Genomic DNA, 17782 nt, shown 5'->3' with positions numbered 1-17782 from the left:
TGTCTCAAGCGCCTTTGTATCTACAAAGAGAACAGCGGTATTACACGGGATCATTGATCATTTAACACAGGTCTGTTCTGCATTACATTATAGCATCTTAATCATCATAGAATCCCATGAATAAAGATTAAAAGCCAGAATAACTAAATAAAACCCAAACGTATTCTGTTCTCGTAACCGGGAAGGTAAAAGTGACTCGCACTCCTTCTATGAAAGGCGAAAAAATTATAGATTTGGGGATTATATCTTCTTCTGAACTGCCTGGGAGGCCAACCGTGTAGAAGATTATGATTTTAATTTGAAACATCTTCTCACACCTACTAGAGCGAATGTGTGTATAACCCATCATTTGTGTTTTTTTTAAAACCCTGCAGTGGAGTAAAGCCAGAGGAGAGCCTTACAAAGGTTTTATTATGTTGCAGCGTGTGTATGAATGTGAAGGCAAGAGCTCGGTGTCTTTTGTTGTCTCGGTTCATTCGATTCTCTGTCCTCGTCGAAGGCGTTTCACTCGCTAGTGCACTGAAGAGAAATGGGAGAAAAAGTCTCAAACACATAAATTAGCCGGACATTATCAATCAAATACTTTTGTCCTCAATACGGAGATCTTTTAAAGTAAGCAGTACTTATTCTGTTTGCTTTCCTTACTGAGCCGAAGCGTCACAACCCCACCATTTAATTTATAAAAGCCGAAACATTGGTTTTCGACGGCAATTTTGTTAACGCTGGTTGCCATGTTGTCGTTGTCCCCGATGACAGCTGTCCACACGCAGACAACAACACTTTTTCAGCCGCTACAATGCAGCCTGATTGCAGAAAAAAGAATATATTCCAGCAATCTATAACATCGGTTTGTGCCGGGCTTTGTTGTCAGTTCCCAAAAGCCTGGCATTACAGCGGAGCGACATCAATAACCCAGAAAGGCATTTCAGCCATAAAACATGTTTTGAAGTGGCGTAACTTCACCGTGTGAAAGTGTTCTCTGGGCTTCGTGGCGGTGACATTACGGGAAACGTTGGACATCAAGTGACATGTAGACGAGGCAGCGAGAGTGGCTGAAAATAACACATTTCCACAAGATAAGTCCTTAAATGCATTTGACATCATAAACTGGCACCGAACAGTGAAAAGTTACTGTGACCAAGTTATTTTAGATTGGACAGAAAACTTTTTTAGCAAGACTTTTTACATTACATTACATTTATTTTTACATTATGACCATTGGATATTACATTTAAACACAAAATGATCTTAAATATTTGCTCATTTGCACAGCTTTAGGGGTCAGATCTGATCATTTTGTTGATCGAATGTCATCTGTGCTAAATTACCAAATGACTCAGACGTTTTCCAACCCGGCCTCTATCAGCGGCTCCAGCCGGGTTAAAAGAACGCCATCTTCAAACCTGCGTACCTTCGCGGACCCCCCCGTTATCCCGGCGCCATGGTGCAGCCCTCTGCGGCCGCCAGTTCACTTAAGTTAAGCCACCAACCACACCGCGGGGGGCCTCGGGTTCCGGCGCCTTCCATCACTCGGACGGCCTCGGGCGTGTTTTTCAACACGGAGACGCGTATTAACAAGGCCCCATTATGTGACATCACTCTCGCGTACGGCCCGCAGCTAATCAGCAGAGGATGAATGGGAGACTTAATGGAGACGTTTTATTCGTCCGGTGGCTTCTACATGGCCATGAGCTTCATTTCACTTCACCATAATATCCATCAGCCCTTCAACAGGCTGGGCGCCTCACGTCGTCTCACGCCGTCACGCGTTGGAATGGCGTCCCCTCCCTCAGTCCACGCTGCGTGGAGCGGCACGTTTTCATGTTAAGAGAGTGGAGGTTTTTACTTTGGGGGATGAGACATACGCGGAGACGTGTAGTGTGTTGAAAGGCTGAAATTAAGTGGGATTTACCATTAATGAGGCAGTAGGGAGGGGGGGGGGGGGACGTTGAAGAGTAGCAGATTCTTCAGAGGGAAAGACAGCTGTGGGATTTGGTCTCTCTGCTCCCTCTTTAAACTCGCCTGAATCCTCAACTTAGCGCAAACCCAGTCGAGCCGCCTGAGCGCTCTCTAACGCGAGAGGCGTCTCCCCTCGGTGACTGTCGCCAGCACGGAGATTACAATGTGCTCCTTACATTTTCCTAACACGGCTCCACCGAGCAAAGGTTGCTCCGGGAGGGGGGGTAAATAATTGGAAAACATGATTTTCATGAGTTCATGGTCAGGTTTGGGTGGAGCGAAGCACTTGGATCCCATGCGTCAGGAGAAGCCATCACCTAGCAGTAAATTATATATATATATATATATATATATCTATACAGAGAGAGAGAGAGCTCAAAATATTGTCATTTTATTCAAGCTACAATCAACTCCTTGTTATTCCGACTCCAAATTGAACCATCTCGGCTGCCTGTTGCTCACGGAGTTGTTTATTTTTCTTTTGGACTGTAGCCTCAGCATGAGTTCACTCATTAGCTTTGCAGGCAGTGCAGCTACACTCGGTGTTATTGTGCAACGCTTGTCAGTCCTTATTGGCGGGACTCGGAGCCTGCTGGTTCTCGTTGTGTTGATCTAATCAGGGACGGAGTTACACCTGCACTGCCAGGTGACTGCAAGGTGAATGCAATTATTTGCTGGTTGGATAACAGAGCGGCACTGCGAGCACCGAGGACACGGACTGAGAACCGCTCTCATTGAGACGTGCTGAGACCGAATAATGAATAATGTCAGATAGAACTAGTCCATCCAGCTTGTAAATATAGTAACAAGTTTAATCAAGTTTAAAGATTTAAAGGTTTATTCAATCTTTGCAGATTAAAGTCTGTGTACAAAGCACACGGATCTGTGCCGATGAAGAAATGTGGAAACTCAGCGGTTTATGAAGATAATGATGAGGTGTTCTCTATGGTGAAGGGTCAAGGGAGGCCAGGGACCAGTGTGTCTGCAACAAAGAAGCGATTAGAAGGAGATAAATGAGGATTTCTCTGTTGCAAACAAGCAATCAACACTACTGATGCAACCTTGAATGCAGCAGCGGTCAGCTCTGTAATTAGTAGTTATCGTTGGGATGTTATTGCGCTGCATTGTTTTCATAAACGATTAAACCAATGTATTCAATTAAAAGTGTCTTAAAAAATGCTCATCACGGGTTGAGAACCCGAGGAAATGCTTTTGTGAGCCAGCCTACAGATTTTTTTTAAATAACATATTGTGAAAATACAGAAAAGAGTAAAATCCTCACATCAGAGAAGCTTGTAACTTTGCCAATTTATTATCCATTTTAATTGATCCATTTACTGTTTTCATGCAAATTGAATGCTGTGAGAAAAGGTATCTGTCAAGAAACCAAATCTAAGCGTGTCATCTTCTCGTAGCTCCACACATTTTGATTTTAAGTTTGTTGCTTCTTGTGTTTGAGGCATATTTATTTCACTCATTTTTCTTCTTGTCCCTCTTTCAGCCAACAAGACTCTGCTCGGCGGAGGTGGAGGTGAGTCCCGGCCTGTCTCATTCATTGGTTGTGTGCTTGTATTCGCTTGCTGCCGAGGCACCTGCAGTCCTCCCTTGTTAGTAATAACAGTTCAGCTTTGTGGTGCAAATAGTCCTCCCTGGACACCAAATCATTTTAAAATGTTCTTTTAATCAAATGATGCAGCCAGAGAGAGAGAGCGCGTGTCGCCTGCGTGTCGCCTGCGTGGTCCCTCTGTGCATTTCTTTGTCTGGTACCAAGTGGCTCTTTGCTGGGGCAGGTGTGCAAAGTGTGTTTTGCGTGCCGCGCTGTGCGTGTCCGTCCGTCCGTCCGTCATGTGCAATGTCGACAGATCATCTTTCATGGGACTGAAGTGCTGTGGTTACAAACAGTCATTTTTCAGTGCATTGTTGACTCAGTGCTTTGCACTGTGCATGCGTGTGATGTCCAGGCTTTAATCGATACTCGTAATAAATCTGTACGGCTAATGCGGCCCCCACCTTTGCTAAAACCTTTATACACACGCATACACACGCACACCCTTTCCACCTGTGGATGTTTTTGTTAATGCTTTCCAATTGGGGGGGTGGTGTGTTTCCCTCTGGTTGTTTTCTCTACTTTTTCATCTGGCCAAACAGCTCAGACAAGCTCACACGGACGGACATTTTAACCTTCGATTTGTATGTAATGTGGGCGCGTGTGTTTTCGCCTCCCAGTCTCCATGGTGACATGTCCCCCCGTGGCGCACCTGTACGTGTTTATGTGCATCCGTATGCAAGTTCACTGCATTTGCCTGCCTCCCAAAGCTGCATTTGCTTGTCTGAAATGTGCTGGAGCGGTAAGTCCTCTTGCCATCGCGGATCCACTCCAGCTGAGCCTCCTTCCGCGGGAAATGGGCCGCACGCTCGGCGCATTCGGTACATCGCCATCAACGGCGTCGCCTGCTGTTGTCCCGGAGTCTCCGATGCCTCCACGGAGACAGATGGTTTCCAGAGAGGCCGTGAATGTGTGTGTGTGTGTGTGTGTGTGTGTGTGTGTGTGTGTGTGTGTGTGTGTGTGTGTGCGTCAAACTGTTAACACTGGCTTAATTACTTGAAATTTGTATTCGGTTAATTCTATCCACAACATCTGTTTTAGCTCTAAAAACGTCCTCCGACGAGGCTGGAAAAGGCTACGCATCCAACAACCACCATCTGCATCCGCGTTGCTTCTTTTTATTTTAAGCTCTGTCACTCTTCAACACTCTCCTGCTCTTTTGGTGTTCCTCATGTTGTACCCCCCCCCACCCTCCCAGCTCTATCCTCAGGGGCTTGCTAAGGCAGATAGAGGCTGCAGTAGGTGTTAATTAGAGAGCGAGTTAAGCGTAAGAGAGAAGCGGGGGGAGACGAGAACAACAAGAGACGCGATGGGGAAATGATGGTTCGAGCGAGAAGACGAGAGACAGAAAGCAATGGAGGGTCCAATAGATGAACACGCAGAGGCCGAGCAAAACACACACACACACACACACACACATCATTCAGCATGTGTCTACGCACCCAGAGATCACACTGCACCGAGTACCATTCATACATTCAGCTTCGCTTGTTCATCAGAGGTGATGCAACAAAAGGCCTTTACTGCACTGCGTTGCCACTCGGTCTCAAGGGTACCTGGGTAGATGTCATTCAGGTGGATCAAACGCACACCTGTCAACATTGTTTTATTCAGTCTGCAGGGGTGCTGAGCTCCGGCTGCACATCAACAACAAACTCAAGGGTAGGAAATTAGGAGGTTTTCTTTTTTTAATGGCCACTGGCTGCAGTAGCTCATTTATTCCGGGGCTTATCTGGCGTGTCTATGTGTTGCTGCTATGATTGATTTGGAAAACCAATCCCAGATGATAATTGGATGATTGGAGGGTCAGTGAGCCAGACCGGTACCATGAGCTTTATACGTAGTGTGTGTGAATAAATATTTATTTACATATGTAGGTCACCATATGTCAGTAATGAGCCTTTGGGTAGCGTGCTGCGTTTGATGGGTTTGTGGCCTGCTCCGCCATTAGGGACGGGAGAAAAGGTCAGGCACCCTATGAAAGGATATGTTCCCAATCCAGCACTCTCTGCCACATTGAAGGAGTCACTGGTCCTTGTAATCATCTCTCCACAGCAGCCACGAACAGACTCCTCACTAGGAAGGGGACTCTCTTTAGTTCAAATGGAGTGGGTGTGTTTGGATAAGGATGAACTACTTTTCCCCAATAATTACCCAATAATGCAAGATACAAATTTCCGTTCGGCTTACTCAGAGTGGTGAAGCCTCGCGTGAGCTCTGCACGGGCAGGGATTGCCTAATGGCCGGAATGGACAAGAATATGGCCTCCATTAACCCTCTCCTCCACTCGGTGTCTCGTTAGTGGATTCAGGTGTTGTACACGTGAAAGATAGAAGGAATAGCCTTTGCATTTTTACACAGAAACTGGATCTGGACCTGGATTTTGACACAAGACAAAGCCTGAAGGAGTCGTTGTGCATCTTCACGAAATGATGACAAACCAGCTGACTCACAGTAATGCTGGATTTGTACCTGATGCAAGGGGTTGAAAATAACCTAGTCGCAGCTGCTTGAGGCGTAGATTTTGATTGATAATTAAATTAGAATCGATTTAGGTGGTGTCAGCTGAAATCAGCAGAGCAATGTGCTGTATCTGCATTAAAAAGATTCCGATCAAAACCAGCCGTGAGGTTACAAAGCCGGGCGGCTGGTGTCAGGGAGCCTGTTCTGGGTCTGTGGGAGTCCTCAGGATGTGAACCAGCCACGAAGGCAGTGCCCGCATATGATTGGTTTAGGTGTCTTAAGATATCCGGAACCAGCTCACAATAGATGAGCATGATCCCAATCATTCACTTATATTTTTGTATTTGGTCGGGAGAGGGGGGGGGGGGGGGTGGAGGGGGGCGGCGGAAGGGGAAGGAAGAACAAAATCCTTTTGCGCACTGGATTTTCTTGCCGCGCCCGTCTTGTGTGCTGACATCTATAATCAATCCTCCAGGACGAGGATGAGGTTTGATACCCTGCTCTGGAAGTCTCTCAGGCTTTTGTTGCTGTGTGTCTGCAGTGCAACCCCCTCCTCTGCTTTCTGCCTGTCTGTGTGAGGAGAATAAAAGCAGGCAGTGCAGGGGCTTGTCTGCTTGACTTTCAGAACAAGGGAACCAGAGAGCATGTATTGTGAGTAAAAGGGGCAGAGGATCGTTTTTTTTTGGGGGGGGGGGGGGGGGGGGGGGCTCGGCGGAGGTGGGACAAGAGGCACTCAGAGTACCTTCCACTAACAATGCTGTCAGTGTCTCCGCTTCACAGGGGTTAAACGGCCATGTTGATGTGATTAACTCTGTAGTGGCATTTAACAGGTTTTTAACTCCGTGTGTACATAGACAAGAGTGTGCGGAGCAGAGTGCGTGCGTCTCACCCCACCAGACCCATCCCAAATGTTGCCTTGGCAACAGGCTTACTGAAGTAAATGAGTGTCCTGGCTCTGCTGAGGGATTGTGGGAAAGCAATATGCCAGCGTTCCGCCCCATTAGTTTGACGGACAGCCTGTTTGGCCTATAAGAGGTCAGCTGGCAAGGGCAGCCATATTAGTATTCCATAGGAGAGACCTCTGGATTGGTTTTACTCTAATGTCAATCTACGCGCGTGTGTGTGTGTGTGTGTGTGTGTGTGTGTGTGTGTGTGTGTGTGTGTGTGTGTGTGTGTGTGTGTGTGTGTGTGTGTGTGTGTGTGAGATTGTTTGTGTGCCCCACTGCGGGTCGCAGGCGGCTCTCCAGGTAAGCATATCGCCAATTATCACTGCCCCGTCCCCCTACCTCCCTGCCTCCCTCCTCCCCCCCCGTCTCCCCCGGAGTCAGTCGATACCCAGCCTGTGAGGGAGGGATGATAACACCTCAACCCGTCCGCCGCCTGCCTAGCTGGAGGCTCGCTGGTCCACAGAAGCCAAAACCCTCCTTTCTACCACGTCTCTACCTCCATCCGTCCCTTGAATGCGTTTTAGTCTTTCTCCTCTTTGAACCCCCGCTATTCATTCATCTCCTCCCTTTTTGTTTTTATCACCCTTTCTCTCTCACTCTCTTCACCTACGCAGCCTTTTACAGTTGATCCCCCCCCCCAAAAAAACCCATTTCTCTTTGTCCAACTGTGCTCCTCAATCCCTCTCGTCTCCCTCTGTCTCTGCGTGAGTCTCTCCATTGTTTCGTTTTTTTCATATCTCCATCCCATCTCATATTTGCTTGTAGACCCAGCTTCAGTGCGAGAAAATGTTGATGTGATATTTTGTATGGTAATGAAGACTAAATAATGAATGCGTTTTTTTTCTAATATGGAAATTAGTTAGATACTTCCTGAAAGATTTTTTTTCTTGTGTCTGTTAATCTAAATTAAATTCATGACTAATTCATGCTGATATCTGTTGGTGGCATTAGGTGTCGCTAATTACGGGTGATTGTTGAGTAGTTCAGCTACTCCATTTGCATGTGACGCAGTCAGTGGAACCAGCATCCGACGCTGCATCGATGCTCATTTTAGTTCGTTAGAGGGACCCATCAATAACATGAGTGTGTGTGGGGGGTGTAGACATCTCAAAATGCTTTGGACTAAGTGTGTTTGCGCTACATGCTTTATGTCACCATGCATGATCCAAGTGACAGCGATTGTATGTTGTCTGGTGGGTAAAGTATTTACCATGTCCGTCATCTTAGTTTAGCGTACTAGCATCCGTAACATAAGCTAGTTGGCAGCAAACACTGAACGCATAGTTAACGGGAGTATCATCAGTTTTGCAGGTATTCATTGACCTGATGATGGATGAAAAGATGAAACGGTTTCGAACGGGATCATGAGCGCCGTCTGTGGTGGACTGAGCGTCTTTACCAGCCCCGGAGCCACGCCGCTGGTTTGACCACCAGAGAAACGTGTGAAAATCAATGCGGCGTAATTCTCAATTCTCCAGTTAGTCATTTCAAAATGTTTAATATTTCCTTTTTAATTCCGTTATTTGCCCTTTGCGGCGCCAACAAATGGACTTGGTTGATATTGTTCTCAAGAAGTGAAGGATTTAATCGCCCCCTTGAGCATAAATTCACCTCAATATGTGCCTGCAATAAAGATATACTGCTGGTGCAGCCTTTCTTCCACCAATCTATCATGTACACCTCCCTCTGCTTGGGAATTCGCCTTTCATATTTCTGACCGCATTGAAGTGACAGAACAGCGTCTGAATCGACTAAGTAGCATGCGGTGCTCATGCTGGGCTATTACTCGGGCTCCCACAGAGCCAGAAGTTACCGCAGTCCGAATGAAAGCCAACGTTGGCTGTCTTCAGTGAATGCAGGGACAGGGGGACAGCTCTTTATATCACAGAGGTGGGAGTCAGGGAGAGACTCAATAGATAGGTCGGGTTATTTGTTTACCCTCGGTACCATACAGAGAGAGATTTACGCGTTGCCTTCATTTGAGGGTTGTGTACCACGGTGAATGTGAAATGATATGAAAGACACAACAGTGACGTGTCGTTCTGTCCCCGTGACAAAGAGGAACATTCATTTCAACTATTCATTTCAAGTACTTCAAAATCACATGTTTACAAGAAGAGACAAGGTACCCGAAGGGGCGCAGCACTTTTGATGGAAACAAGGTCATAGATTCGAGAGCCACAAAAGACTGGATTTTCTCGTCTCTAAAAACAAATCAACTCAAGCATGGACCCCAGATTGTCACAACCGTAACCACCTACCTATTAATTGTCACCTGGACGACTACATCCTTATTTGAAACCAAAACTGCAGTCTTTCTCCAAGCCGTGCACGTTGTTCTTGTGCCTAAACCTGAGCGCTAAACCACGGTGTGTGTGTGAGGAAGCATGAAGCTGCACGAACATTACAGTTAGCGTCCTGGCACCATGCAGCGATTACTCGCTACACTTTATTTTTTTGTTCTCCACACACCTACTTACCTAATCCCTGAATTGAGCCGTAGGTGCTCGCATGCATTTGTGCTCCGTTGCGTGTCAATAATTAACTGCATGTGCAACTGTAGTGGTTACAGTTGCACATGCAGGAAAGCATGTAGCTCACAGAAGAGCCAGTTTTTCACCTTCAGCAGACATGCAGCTTTCAAACAAAAAACAACACAAATGGTATCTTAGGTTCACGTGTCAGTTCAATTTCAATCTTTTCGTTTTTCTTGCCTGTTTCTTTATCTCCCTGGACACTCTACGTACATCTGCTGCTCTCCCCCTTCCTCCCCCCTTCATGTCTCTCCGTCTTATCACACTTATTCTCCATTTCAGAGTTGGGCTTCTTCAAAGTTGGGGCTTGCAGCGTGTGTGTGTGTGTGTGTGTGTGTTACCTCAAGGACTCTTCACACACTTGAACACATCTGTGTATGGTAACACGTGGGCTTTGACAAGGAGGAGGGGGGGCGGTGCTCAGAACTCGCCTTTCACAACCTCACACTTGCGCTGCTTAGCTGGCAGTTCGCGGCCCAGTTCAATATGGCGCAGCGTGACACGACACACTGCGGCTCGGGGGCGCCATGCGGCACGCCAACTTAACACAGTAACGTCGAGGTGACACCAGACCCCGCGCCCACAGCTACTCGCTTCTGGCGAAAGCCACCGCTGTAACATCTGGTCTGGGGACGGTGCGACAGAGAGGAGGGACACAGCCAACCCGCGGAGCTGTGACACGTGGGCCGCTGTGGTTGCACTATTTTCACAGAGTCTCGTGGTTTTCAGAACCTGACGGATGTGTTTTATTCCGGGTGTATTGTGAATTATTGACGGCAAGAACAGATTTAGAATTTCTCCTGGCTGCTAAATATCGGTGATGCTTTTAGTAATCTGCATGTAGGTTGCTGTGCGTTGGTCAAGAACAAAGCTCATCGACTTGACCCCGAGGTGTCAGGGTGTGTGCGTTCACGTCCACTGTGCACGTGGTTGGCTTTGGGGAAAAAATAAAGCCCAAGAGGACGATCTTTCCTTGTGCTTCGACTGGAGATAATGATAAAAAGATGAATCATTCTTTGGGCCGTTAGGCATCCACTGGGTTTTTTTTTTTTTTTTTTTTAGGAACATATTACAGGCAAAACAAATGTAATATGTTGTCAATGGACATTTTGCAGATGCATTCAGTAGCATTTTGCAACTTTGCACGTAATTTGATTCATAAGGATCCTCTGGATAGGGATAAGAAGCAAAGACTGACACATCTTCAGTCCAAATCTGTTGCATGTCATTCTCCATCTCTCCCTCCCCTTGTTTCCGGTCAACTCTACGCTGATGACTTCCGCATAAATACTTAAATTGCCCGAGGACTCCTTTTTTCCCAGTGTCCGGAGAAGTTGCAAAGACGAAACTTTTGTTTCTTTTTTTTAATGATGAACAAACCTTTTACTTACTTAATAGATGTTAAACTGTTAAAAAATGTGAAAAAAAGGCGTGACTGAAACTGGTATTTGGCACTGCTCTAACATTTCTTTTCCTGCATCAATGCCATCCTGGAAAAGAACAGCCACGGTCTTTAGATGTGGTGTGGATCACAGACTGATACAGATTAATGAAAATGTAATTAATAAAGACTAATTGACCAGAAAGTCAAAGTCAGCTGAGTCCTTAATAACACATTAAATGGAGTAATTAACTAAAGCAGTGGCCCTAAAATCCATTAAATAGACGGACACATCAAGAGTAAGATTCTTTGAAGACCAAAAAAATTGATTTATGGGGAAAAGTTATAGTTAAAAAAGTTGGCAGAAGACTGGTTGTACAGCTATTCACCACTAATCCCAACATCATCCAGGTCTTTTTTTCGTTCTGAGCTTTGACACCTGTAAGGGCGTCAAGCATAGGCCAACCCTCTGAATGTCCCCCCCTGTCCTCTGCAGTGGACGGAGCCATCCACCGCGCCGCCGGTCCGATGCTGAAGAAGGAATGCGCCTCCCTCCACGGGTGTGACACCGGAGAGGCCAAGATCACCTGTGGCTACGGCCTGCCGGCCAAGTGTGAGTATGAAGTGTGTGGCCGACGCCTAACGATCGGGTCGATTTTTTCGAGAAATAAATTGCGAAGTAAGAAGCCAAAGCTGTTTTTCGTTCTACTTAAAGCACATCTGTTTTTCTCTCAAAATAATCTCACTTCACGGCCTTCCATTTATAGCAAAGTAAATGGTACTCAATTATTAAGTGGCAATCCAGTGCGGCGTGTGTAATGGGACAAAACTGAATATTCAACGTGACAGAAAAAGCTTTTCTAGGTGTTTTAGTTCTGGAAAAACTAGACGTGTAAAACACAACACGTGACTGTGGGAACGGCCTCGGTACTCGATGCAGACGTGAAGACGTGTTTCCAGACAGGTGACCTCCAGAAGCACAACTGCAATTAGCCATCATTGTAATTTAGGTTTGATCTGGAGATAATGTTTTTCATTGTAGGTCTTGGCAGCACCACTGTTCGTGTCTTTTTGGTTATAAAAAGCCTCTTTTCTGCAGGGAGCTGTGTGAAATCAGGGAAAATTGACTCGAGTGATATCACGCCACTTCATTTGTTGGGGCTGAAGAGAGGTGGAGGTGCATTGTGGGTCAGCCAGGAAGAAGAATATGTGGAATAAAAATGGATAAAAAGCTTTGGAATCAGTAGGTAGGCATGTAGAGCATGATTTCCCTCTGAAAGTGTTTCGCACAGTTCAAGGCGCTCCCATGTGTTGCGCCCGCCCACCACTGTAATGGCACACACACAACACAACACCAATAGGTATTGCAATAATGCTCCGTGCAATATAATGACCACCCAGGTGTGCGCGTGAGTGAGTAAGAGAGATTAAAATAACACAGAGTCTGTGTGATATCAGCTTATGGCTCCACAGAGAGTTTGAGTTCACAGCACAAGGAAGGCAGAGAAAAGTGAAGCGATGATAAAGGCGAGCTCAAGGCAGAATGCAGAGCAGGAGTAGAAGAGACAGACGAGGAGGGAGTGGGAGAGTGGTAAAATAAATAAAAATAAAAATGAAGCAGCGGTGGGGGAGGGGACCGACGTGAGGAAAGGGGATTCTTCTGCATGTCACTGCGTACTGTGTTTTGTTTCACTGTGGCGGCTAACTGTTGAATGACGGCCCGAGCTAACACTGCTAACCTTAGGGCTGCATGGCATGAAGCACGTAGCACGTAGCAGCGGCTACGAGCTAACTAATGGGATACATCAGTACTCACTAAGCCCAAGTACGGAGAAGCTTAGATGACAACGCGCACACAGGGAGAGTTCCTTTTCTGCTCAGGTAGAGGTTACTCAATTTGAGCGTAGTAAATCACTTCATATACGTTGTGAGTTACCTGTCCTATTCCCTCTCACCTGTAACCATCTGTCCGTGTGGAATCGGAATGACTCCGCCGACTGACCCGCTGCGTGCGCGGCCTTCAGCGCAGTGTGTGCGCCGTGGAGACCGGCTGCCGACCAAATACAGAGTCTCCAAAAATAATGGAACACCCCGATCCTTAAACACTCACAACAGGGCCTGATTACCTCGCGGCATGAGGGCAGAGAGGCGAGGCGGCGACGAGGCGCAGAAAGCAAAGCGCCGGGATGACAAAGCCGGGGCACAGCGAAGGCAGAGAGCGCCGCGGTGGAAAAGAGAGACGTGAAAACAGTCCAATCTCAACCACTTGGATCTGGACCTGCGTGTGTCTGCCCCCAGATGTAGTATTTAAAGAGCGTCTGGCTCACAAGTCGCAAAAAGGGTCCAGAGGACCCGCTGTCGGCCCTCCATGCAGAGTGTCCGTGGACGATCCCGCTGCCACTTAGCCAGCCGCATCCCAGTACCGTAACCTAGCAACACTCGGGAGTGCATGGCACAGCGCCGCTGCATTTAGCAGGGGTCGCATGCGATTTGGGGATGTTGACAAATGACAGCTGGAAAATTTCACGCAGGCCATGTCTAGATTCACATATTAAAAGATGTTTGAATCATATCAGCAGCTGTAATTAGGAGGACTTGATTAGCAGTGGAACGGTTTGGGATCTGTGTGTGTGTGTGTGTGTTGCTCAAATGTGAGCCAGCTGCACTGGGTGTTGTAAGACGCGTGTGCGCCTGACTAGTGTGCACCAGTGTGTGTGTTTCCGGTTGCCAGGTGGGGGAACCTGGACCGCGAGTGTTGCCCAGACAACGCAGCGCCCCGGAGCTCACCTGTGTACCGATGAACACAGCTGTAACCCTGCTACCGTGCTCCCCAGCCGCTCCCCCCCCCCACACCCCCCAGCGTACCACATCAGGGGGGGAGGGTGGTGGGACAACAAAGCTTCTTATCCATCACCAGAATAAGTGTACATTGATACATCGATGTCCCTAAAGCAGCGAAAAAGAACGGCAGCCAATCAACCGCGGAGAAAGACTAGTCAGGATAGTTCATTATTAAGAAGATAATATGTGATAATGAAGTCTTAACATGGTCTTTGGCACTTGGACTCTACACAGAGAGATCGAGGGGCGTCTTCCCTGCGCAGCAGCACGATAAATCCCCCCCGTGGAATCCAGACACTGGTGCTGGGGGTATTGGCTGATGAGGCTCATTGAGTGATGAGGTGATGAGGCTGATAAATCCTCAAAGATTGGGTGGAAATGGGGAGGTGGAGGGTGCAGCAGCATCGACGGGCTGAACGGGGGAGAGACATCATATTTAAGGGACAGCAGCCAGATGATAGGCTAACGAGGCGTCTATCGTCTATCGTTGTGCTTATTGGATAAAGGACACCAGCTGATTTAAACAGCTGATGTCATGATTGACAGCCCCGAGCCGAGAAAATAATTACGAGCGTAAATTCTCCCTGGCTGAATACTTAGAAGGTATCATAGCTGCTAAATGTTCCCTCTCTCTCACTTTGTTGTTTGGTGATTACAGCAGTCACAATGTTGGGAGCTGGAGAACCAAAATAATGACCTTTTAGGTGATAATAATTTATTGTAAATAGGAAAATATCAATCATATGAGCTGCAAGTTGAAATACTCTAATAGTTAGACATGTTATAGATGAAGAGACTGAGCAGCTCCTCCCAACATACTTCAAAAGAACCGAGCTAAAGTGTCCAAAAGGCATAGTTGCATCCAATGCTTTTCGTCCAAAATAAGGTCTGTTTGCATCGTCCTTTAATGTCGGGGGATTTTGGAGAGTGAAGGATTCTGTTTGAGGAAGGTGAGAGTAGCGCAGTCACAGGTGGAAAGAGATGGGAGGAGGGAAAACAAGATGGAGACGGAAAAGTGCCGAGGGGAACAGAGAGGTACAAAGCGAGAGAGATATCACTCCGTCAAAAACTGTCTATTATGCTCCCTTCTCCTGCCTCCGCACTCCCCTCTCCTGCCTCCCCTCTCTCTCCCTTCTCCCCTCTCCCTTCTCCCCTCTCTCTCCCCTCTCTCCCTTCTCCCTTCTCCCCTCTCCCCTCTCCTGCCCCCCATCGCCCAGTTCCAGTTCCCTCGGTGGCCAATTACAGCTAATTAAAATCCTCGCTGCAGCTCTCTCCGACTCCCCCTCTTCCTCTCCTCCAAGGACTCCATCTCCCTGCCTCGCCTGTTGCAGCGTCGCCCCCCCCACCCCCCTCCCCCCTCGTCTGAATCCCTTTCTTTGAAGGCGTCTCCGCCTGCCACCATCGACAACCTAAACACCTCGTTTCCTCCCGTCTCGTTCTCTTCCTCACCTTTTGCACCTCTTCACGTCCTCTTTTTTTTCTTCTTCTTCTTTTCCTCACTCCCACGTTTGTTACCCTTCTTCTCATGTTTCTACCTTGCGTGTCGGCCCCTATCCTCCACCCAGCTTTTACTTTCTCACCTCCTACCGCACTTTTTTTTTTCTTCTCCAACCGGCAGTAAGACTGCTTTAGTGGCGCCAAGAGACTTGACGAGACTCTGGGCTAAAGACTGTAGCACCAAGGCTGTGATAACTTGCTAGTTGGGGAGTTTTATTTGACAAGGTTGTCGACATCTTTGCTTCTTCCTGCCTCGGCGTCAGCGGTGTGATCCTTCGAGGTGTTAAAAAAGCTCCGTCAAAGCTGCCGCTGCTGATGAGGAGGAGCGTGTGGATGGTGATGATCGCAGCAGCAGCGGTGGTGTGAATTCATTCAGTTAATTAATTCGCCATGAAAAGAAGTTAAAAAAAAGAAATAAAAAAAGGCTCCAGTGTTGCTTGGCTTAGGGGAACAGAGTTTGAGTTGAAGTCTTTGATGAAGAGAATTATTTAGCGTCGGCATTTTGTTCCTCCGTCAGCTCTGTCTCCGCCTTTCTGTCTTTTGCAAGGGGAGAGGTGGGGTAGAGATAGGGAGCGCTGTGGGGGCCTTCACGAGCGCCGAGCCTTCCCTCCCTGGGTTTAAGAGGCGGCGTCCGCTCGGCTGAGCACAAACTGAGGGGCCGAGCACACAAAGGACCAGCTCGGCTTTTTGCTGCCTCTCTCCGGCTTTAAAGTCCGCCGGGGGCGGGGAAAGGCGGGGGGGGCTGCGAAGCGAAGGGACAGATGGAGGTACGGGAACAGAGAGGAAGGGGCGGGGAGGGGCGGGGAGGGAAGGATGGTCGCCGGCTATGTAAAGCAGGAGCGGCGAGTCGTGGCCTCCCAGGTGAGAATGGTGTGAGGCCGCAATGGGGGTCCGGGTTGGAGGTGGGAGGCCCGGAGAGGGGCGGGTAGTGAGGGGGAGGGGGGGTCAGAGGAGAGGGGTGACGACGATTGGCTGGAATGGCAGACAAAGAGGAGAACCGGGTGTCACCGGATGTCTCTCGGTCAAGTTCTGTTAATGCTCAGTGACGCCCACTTAGGAGAGGGACACGCACACACACACACACACACACACACATTGTCTCTTTGGGCGGTAAATGTGCACAGCAAATCAGGTGTGAGATGAACATTGTTTTGGCTGCGCTCAAGTGCAAATTTCCTTTCCTTCTCTCCCATTATTTACTGTTTTCTTCGCTTAGCAGTGGGTTCAATGAAAGAGTCTTAATGCCATCTGTCAGAAACAAGCTTTTGTGTTGTAATTGGGTCAGAATGTGCTTTTACCCTTGATGAAATAATAGCCTGTTTTTCTAATGGATCTGTTAAAAACTACAGTATTCTCAGGTGGATAACAGGATGAAACCACAAAGCACTTTGTGAGGAGAGAACAACGGACACAGAAGAAAAAGTTCTTTTCTCTTAATTCTAATTTTATTTTCTACCCATAATTCATTACATTTCTATGCAGACATTTGAATCGGTTTGGCTTGGGAGAAATAAGAAAGCTGCAAATATTAAAACGCATTTTGTTTGCAACAAAAATGATCTCTAGAATCATCAGAAATCAGAATTCACATTAGTTAAATTATTTACTGCATTTTGTACATTTAGCTAATGGTAGTTACTAGCTACTTTCAAGATTCAGAGTACTTTAAAAAGATAAGTTTATAATATATGTATATATATATATATTTTACATAAGCCTCAACTACCTGCAACATTTAAATACGGCTTTAAATGGTGAGTCATAGTAAATATAATATATAAAAACATTATTGGTACACTTTTAATTGCATCTACAAATAAACATTCTAACACAGTATTTGACCTTGTTGGGTTTATTATATTATATAAGTAAAACATTTGTAATGTTGACAAATGTCAATTCACTTGAATGCTAGTGTATTCAATATAAGGATTTATACTAATAAGTGGTTATTCAGCATGAACTATTTGAGAGGCTCCAAGTATTGATGGTGCATTATTAAGAAGAATTCCAAACCGTATACCCATACACAGTAGAATGTAAATAGTGTTCTCTAACTAGCTGAGTCAAACATATTGATTCCTTTACTGGGTGAAAAGCCAGAAATCAATAAACATAAGCAGCTGTTGCATTAAATAAATCTGTTAGGAGGAGAAGAGGATAAAGAAGTTGCTGTTCTGTGAGAAAAAGGTTGTATTACGTGAGATGAGGTGAAAATCAAATGAATAGATTATGTGATGACGACCCAACGGGGCTTGTTGTTCAGAGCCTTTGGATACGCGGTCTGCAGGGTGAAAACAAAAAGGCTGTTTAACAATAGGTCACCATTCCCTCCTCCATGTGGAAGATTGACCTTTTCAGGCCCGCTGAGCAGAGTCACCGCGTGTCACCGTAACGCACAACCCGCGGAGCGATGACACAATTCACAGCGCACACTAATGTTCGTCTAAACGGCAGTTTTAAGCGCCGTCTTTTCATATGGACAGACGCGCTACGCAAGCAACATCTGTGCATGTTTCTGTAATGACAATTTGGGAATGTTAAACCTCTAGCA

The 17782-nt window shown here is 46.9% G+C and overlaps 1 protein-coding gene across 3 annotated transcripts in view; it reads left to right on the top strand.

Annotated features, from left to right (window-relative positions):
- macrod1 (mono-ADP ribosylhydrolase 1) overlaps positions 1-17782 on the top strand; it is an 81048-nt gene that overhangs the window by 45788 nt on the left and 17478 nt on the right. For 2 of the 3 annotated variants that reach the window (XM_037460030.2, XM_037460029.2), the window contains exons 4-5: positions 3461-3490; positions 11387-11503. In XM_037460030.2, coding sequence (XP_037315927.2) covers positions 3461-3490; positions 11387-11503 — 147 coding nt within the window. The remainder of the gene's footprint in view (positions 1-3460; positions 3491-11386; positions 11504-17782) is intronic. The other variant, XM_037460031.2, reaches the window with a different exon arrangement.

The sequence above is a fragment of the Pungitius pungitius genome, chromosome 2 (genome assembly GCF_949316345.1).
Source record: "Pungitius pungitius chromosome 2, fPunPun2.1, whole genome shotgun sequence".
Taxonomy (NCBI): Eukaryota; Metazoa; Chordata; class Actinopteri; order Perciformes; family Gasterosteidae; genus Pungitius; species Pungitius pungitius.
The sequence above is the reverse complement of the archived record's forward strand: the minus strand, read 5'-3'. Positions and strand labels throughout refer to the sequence as shown.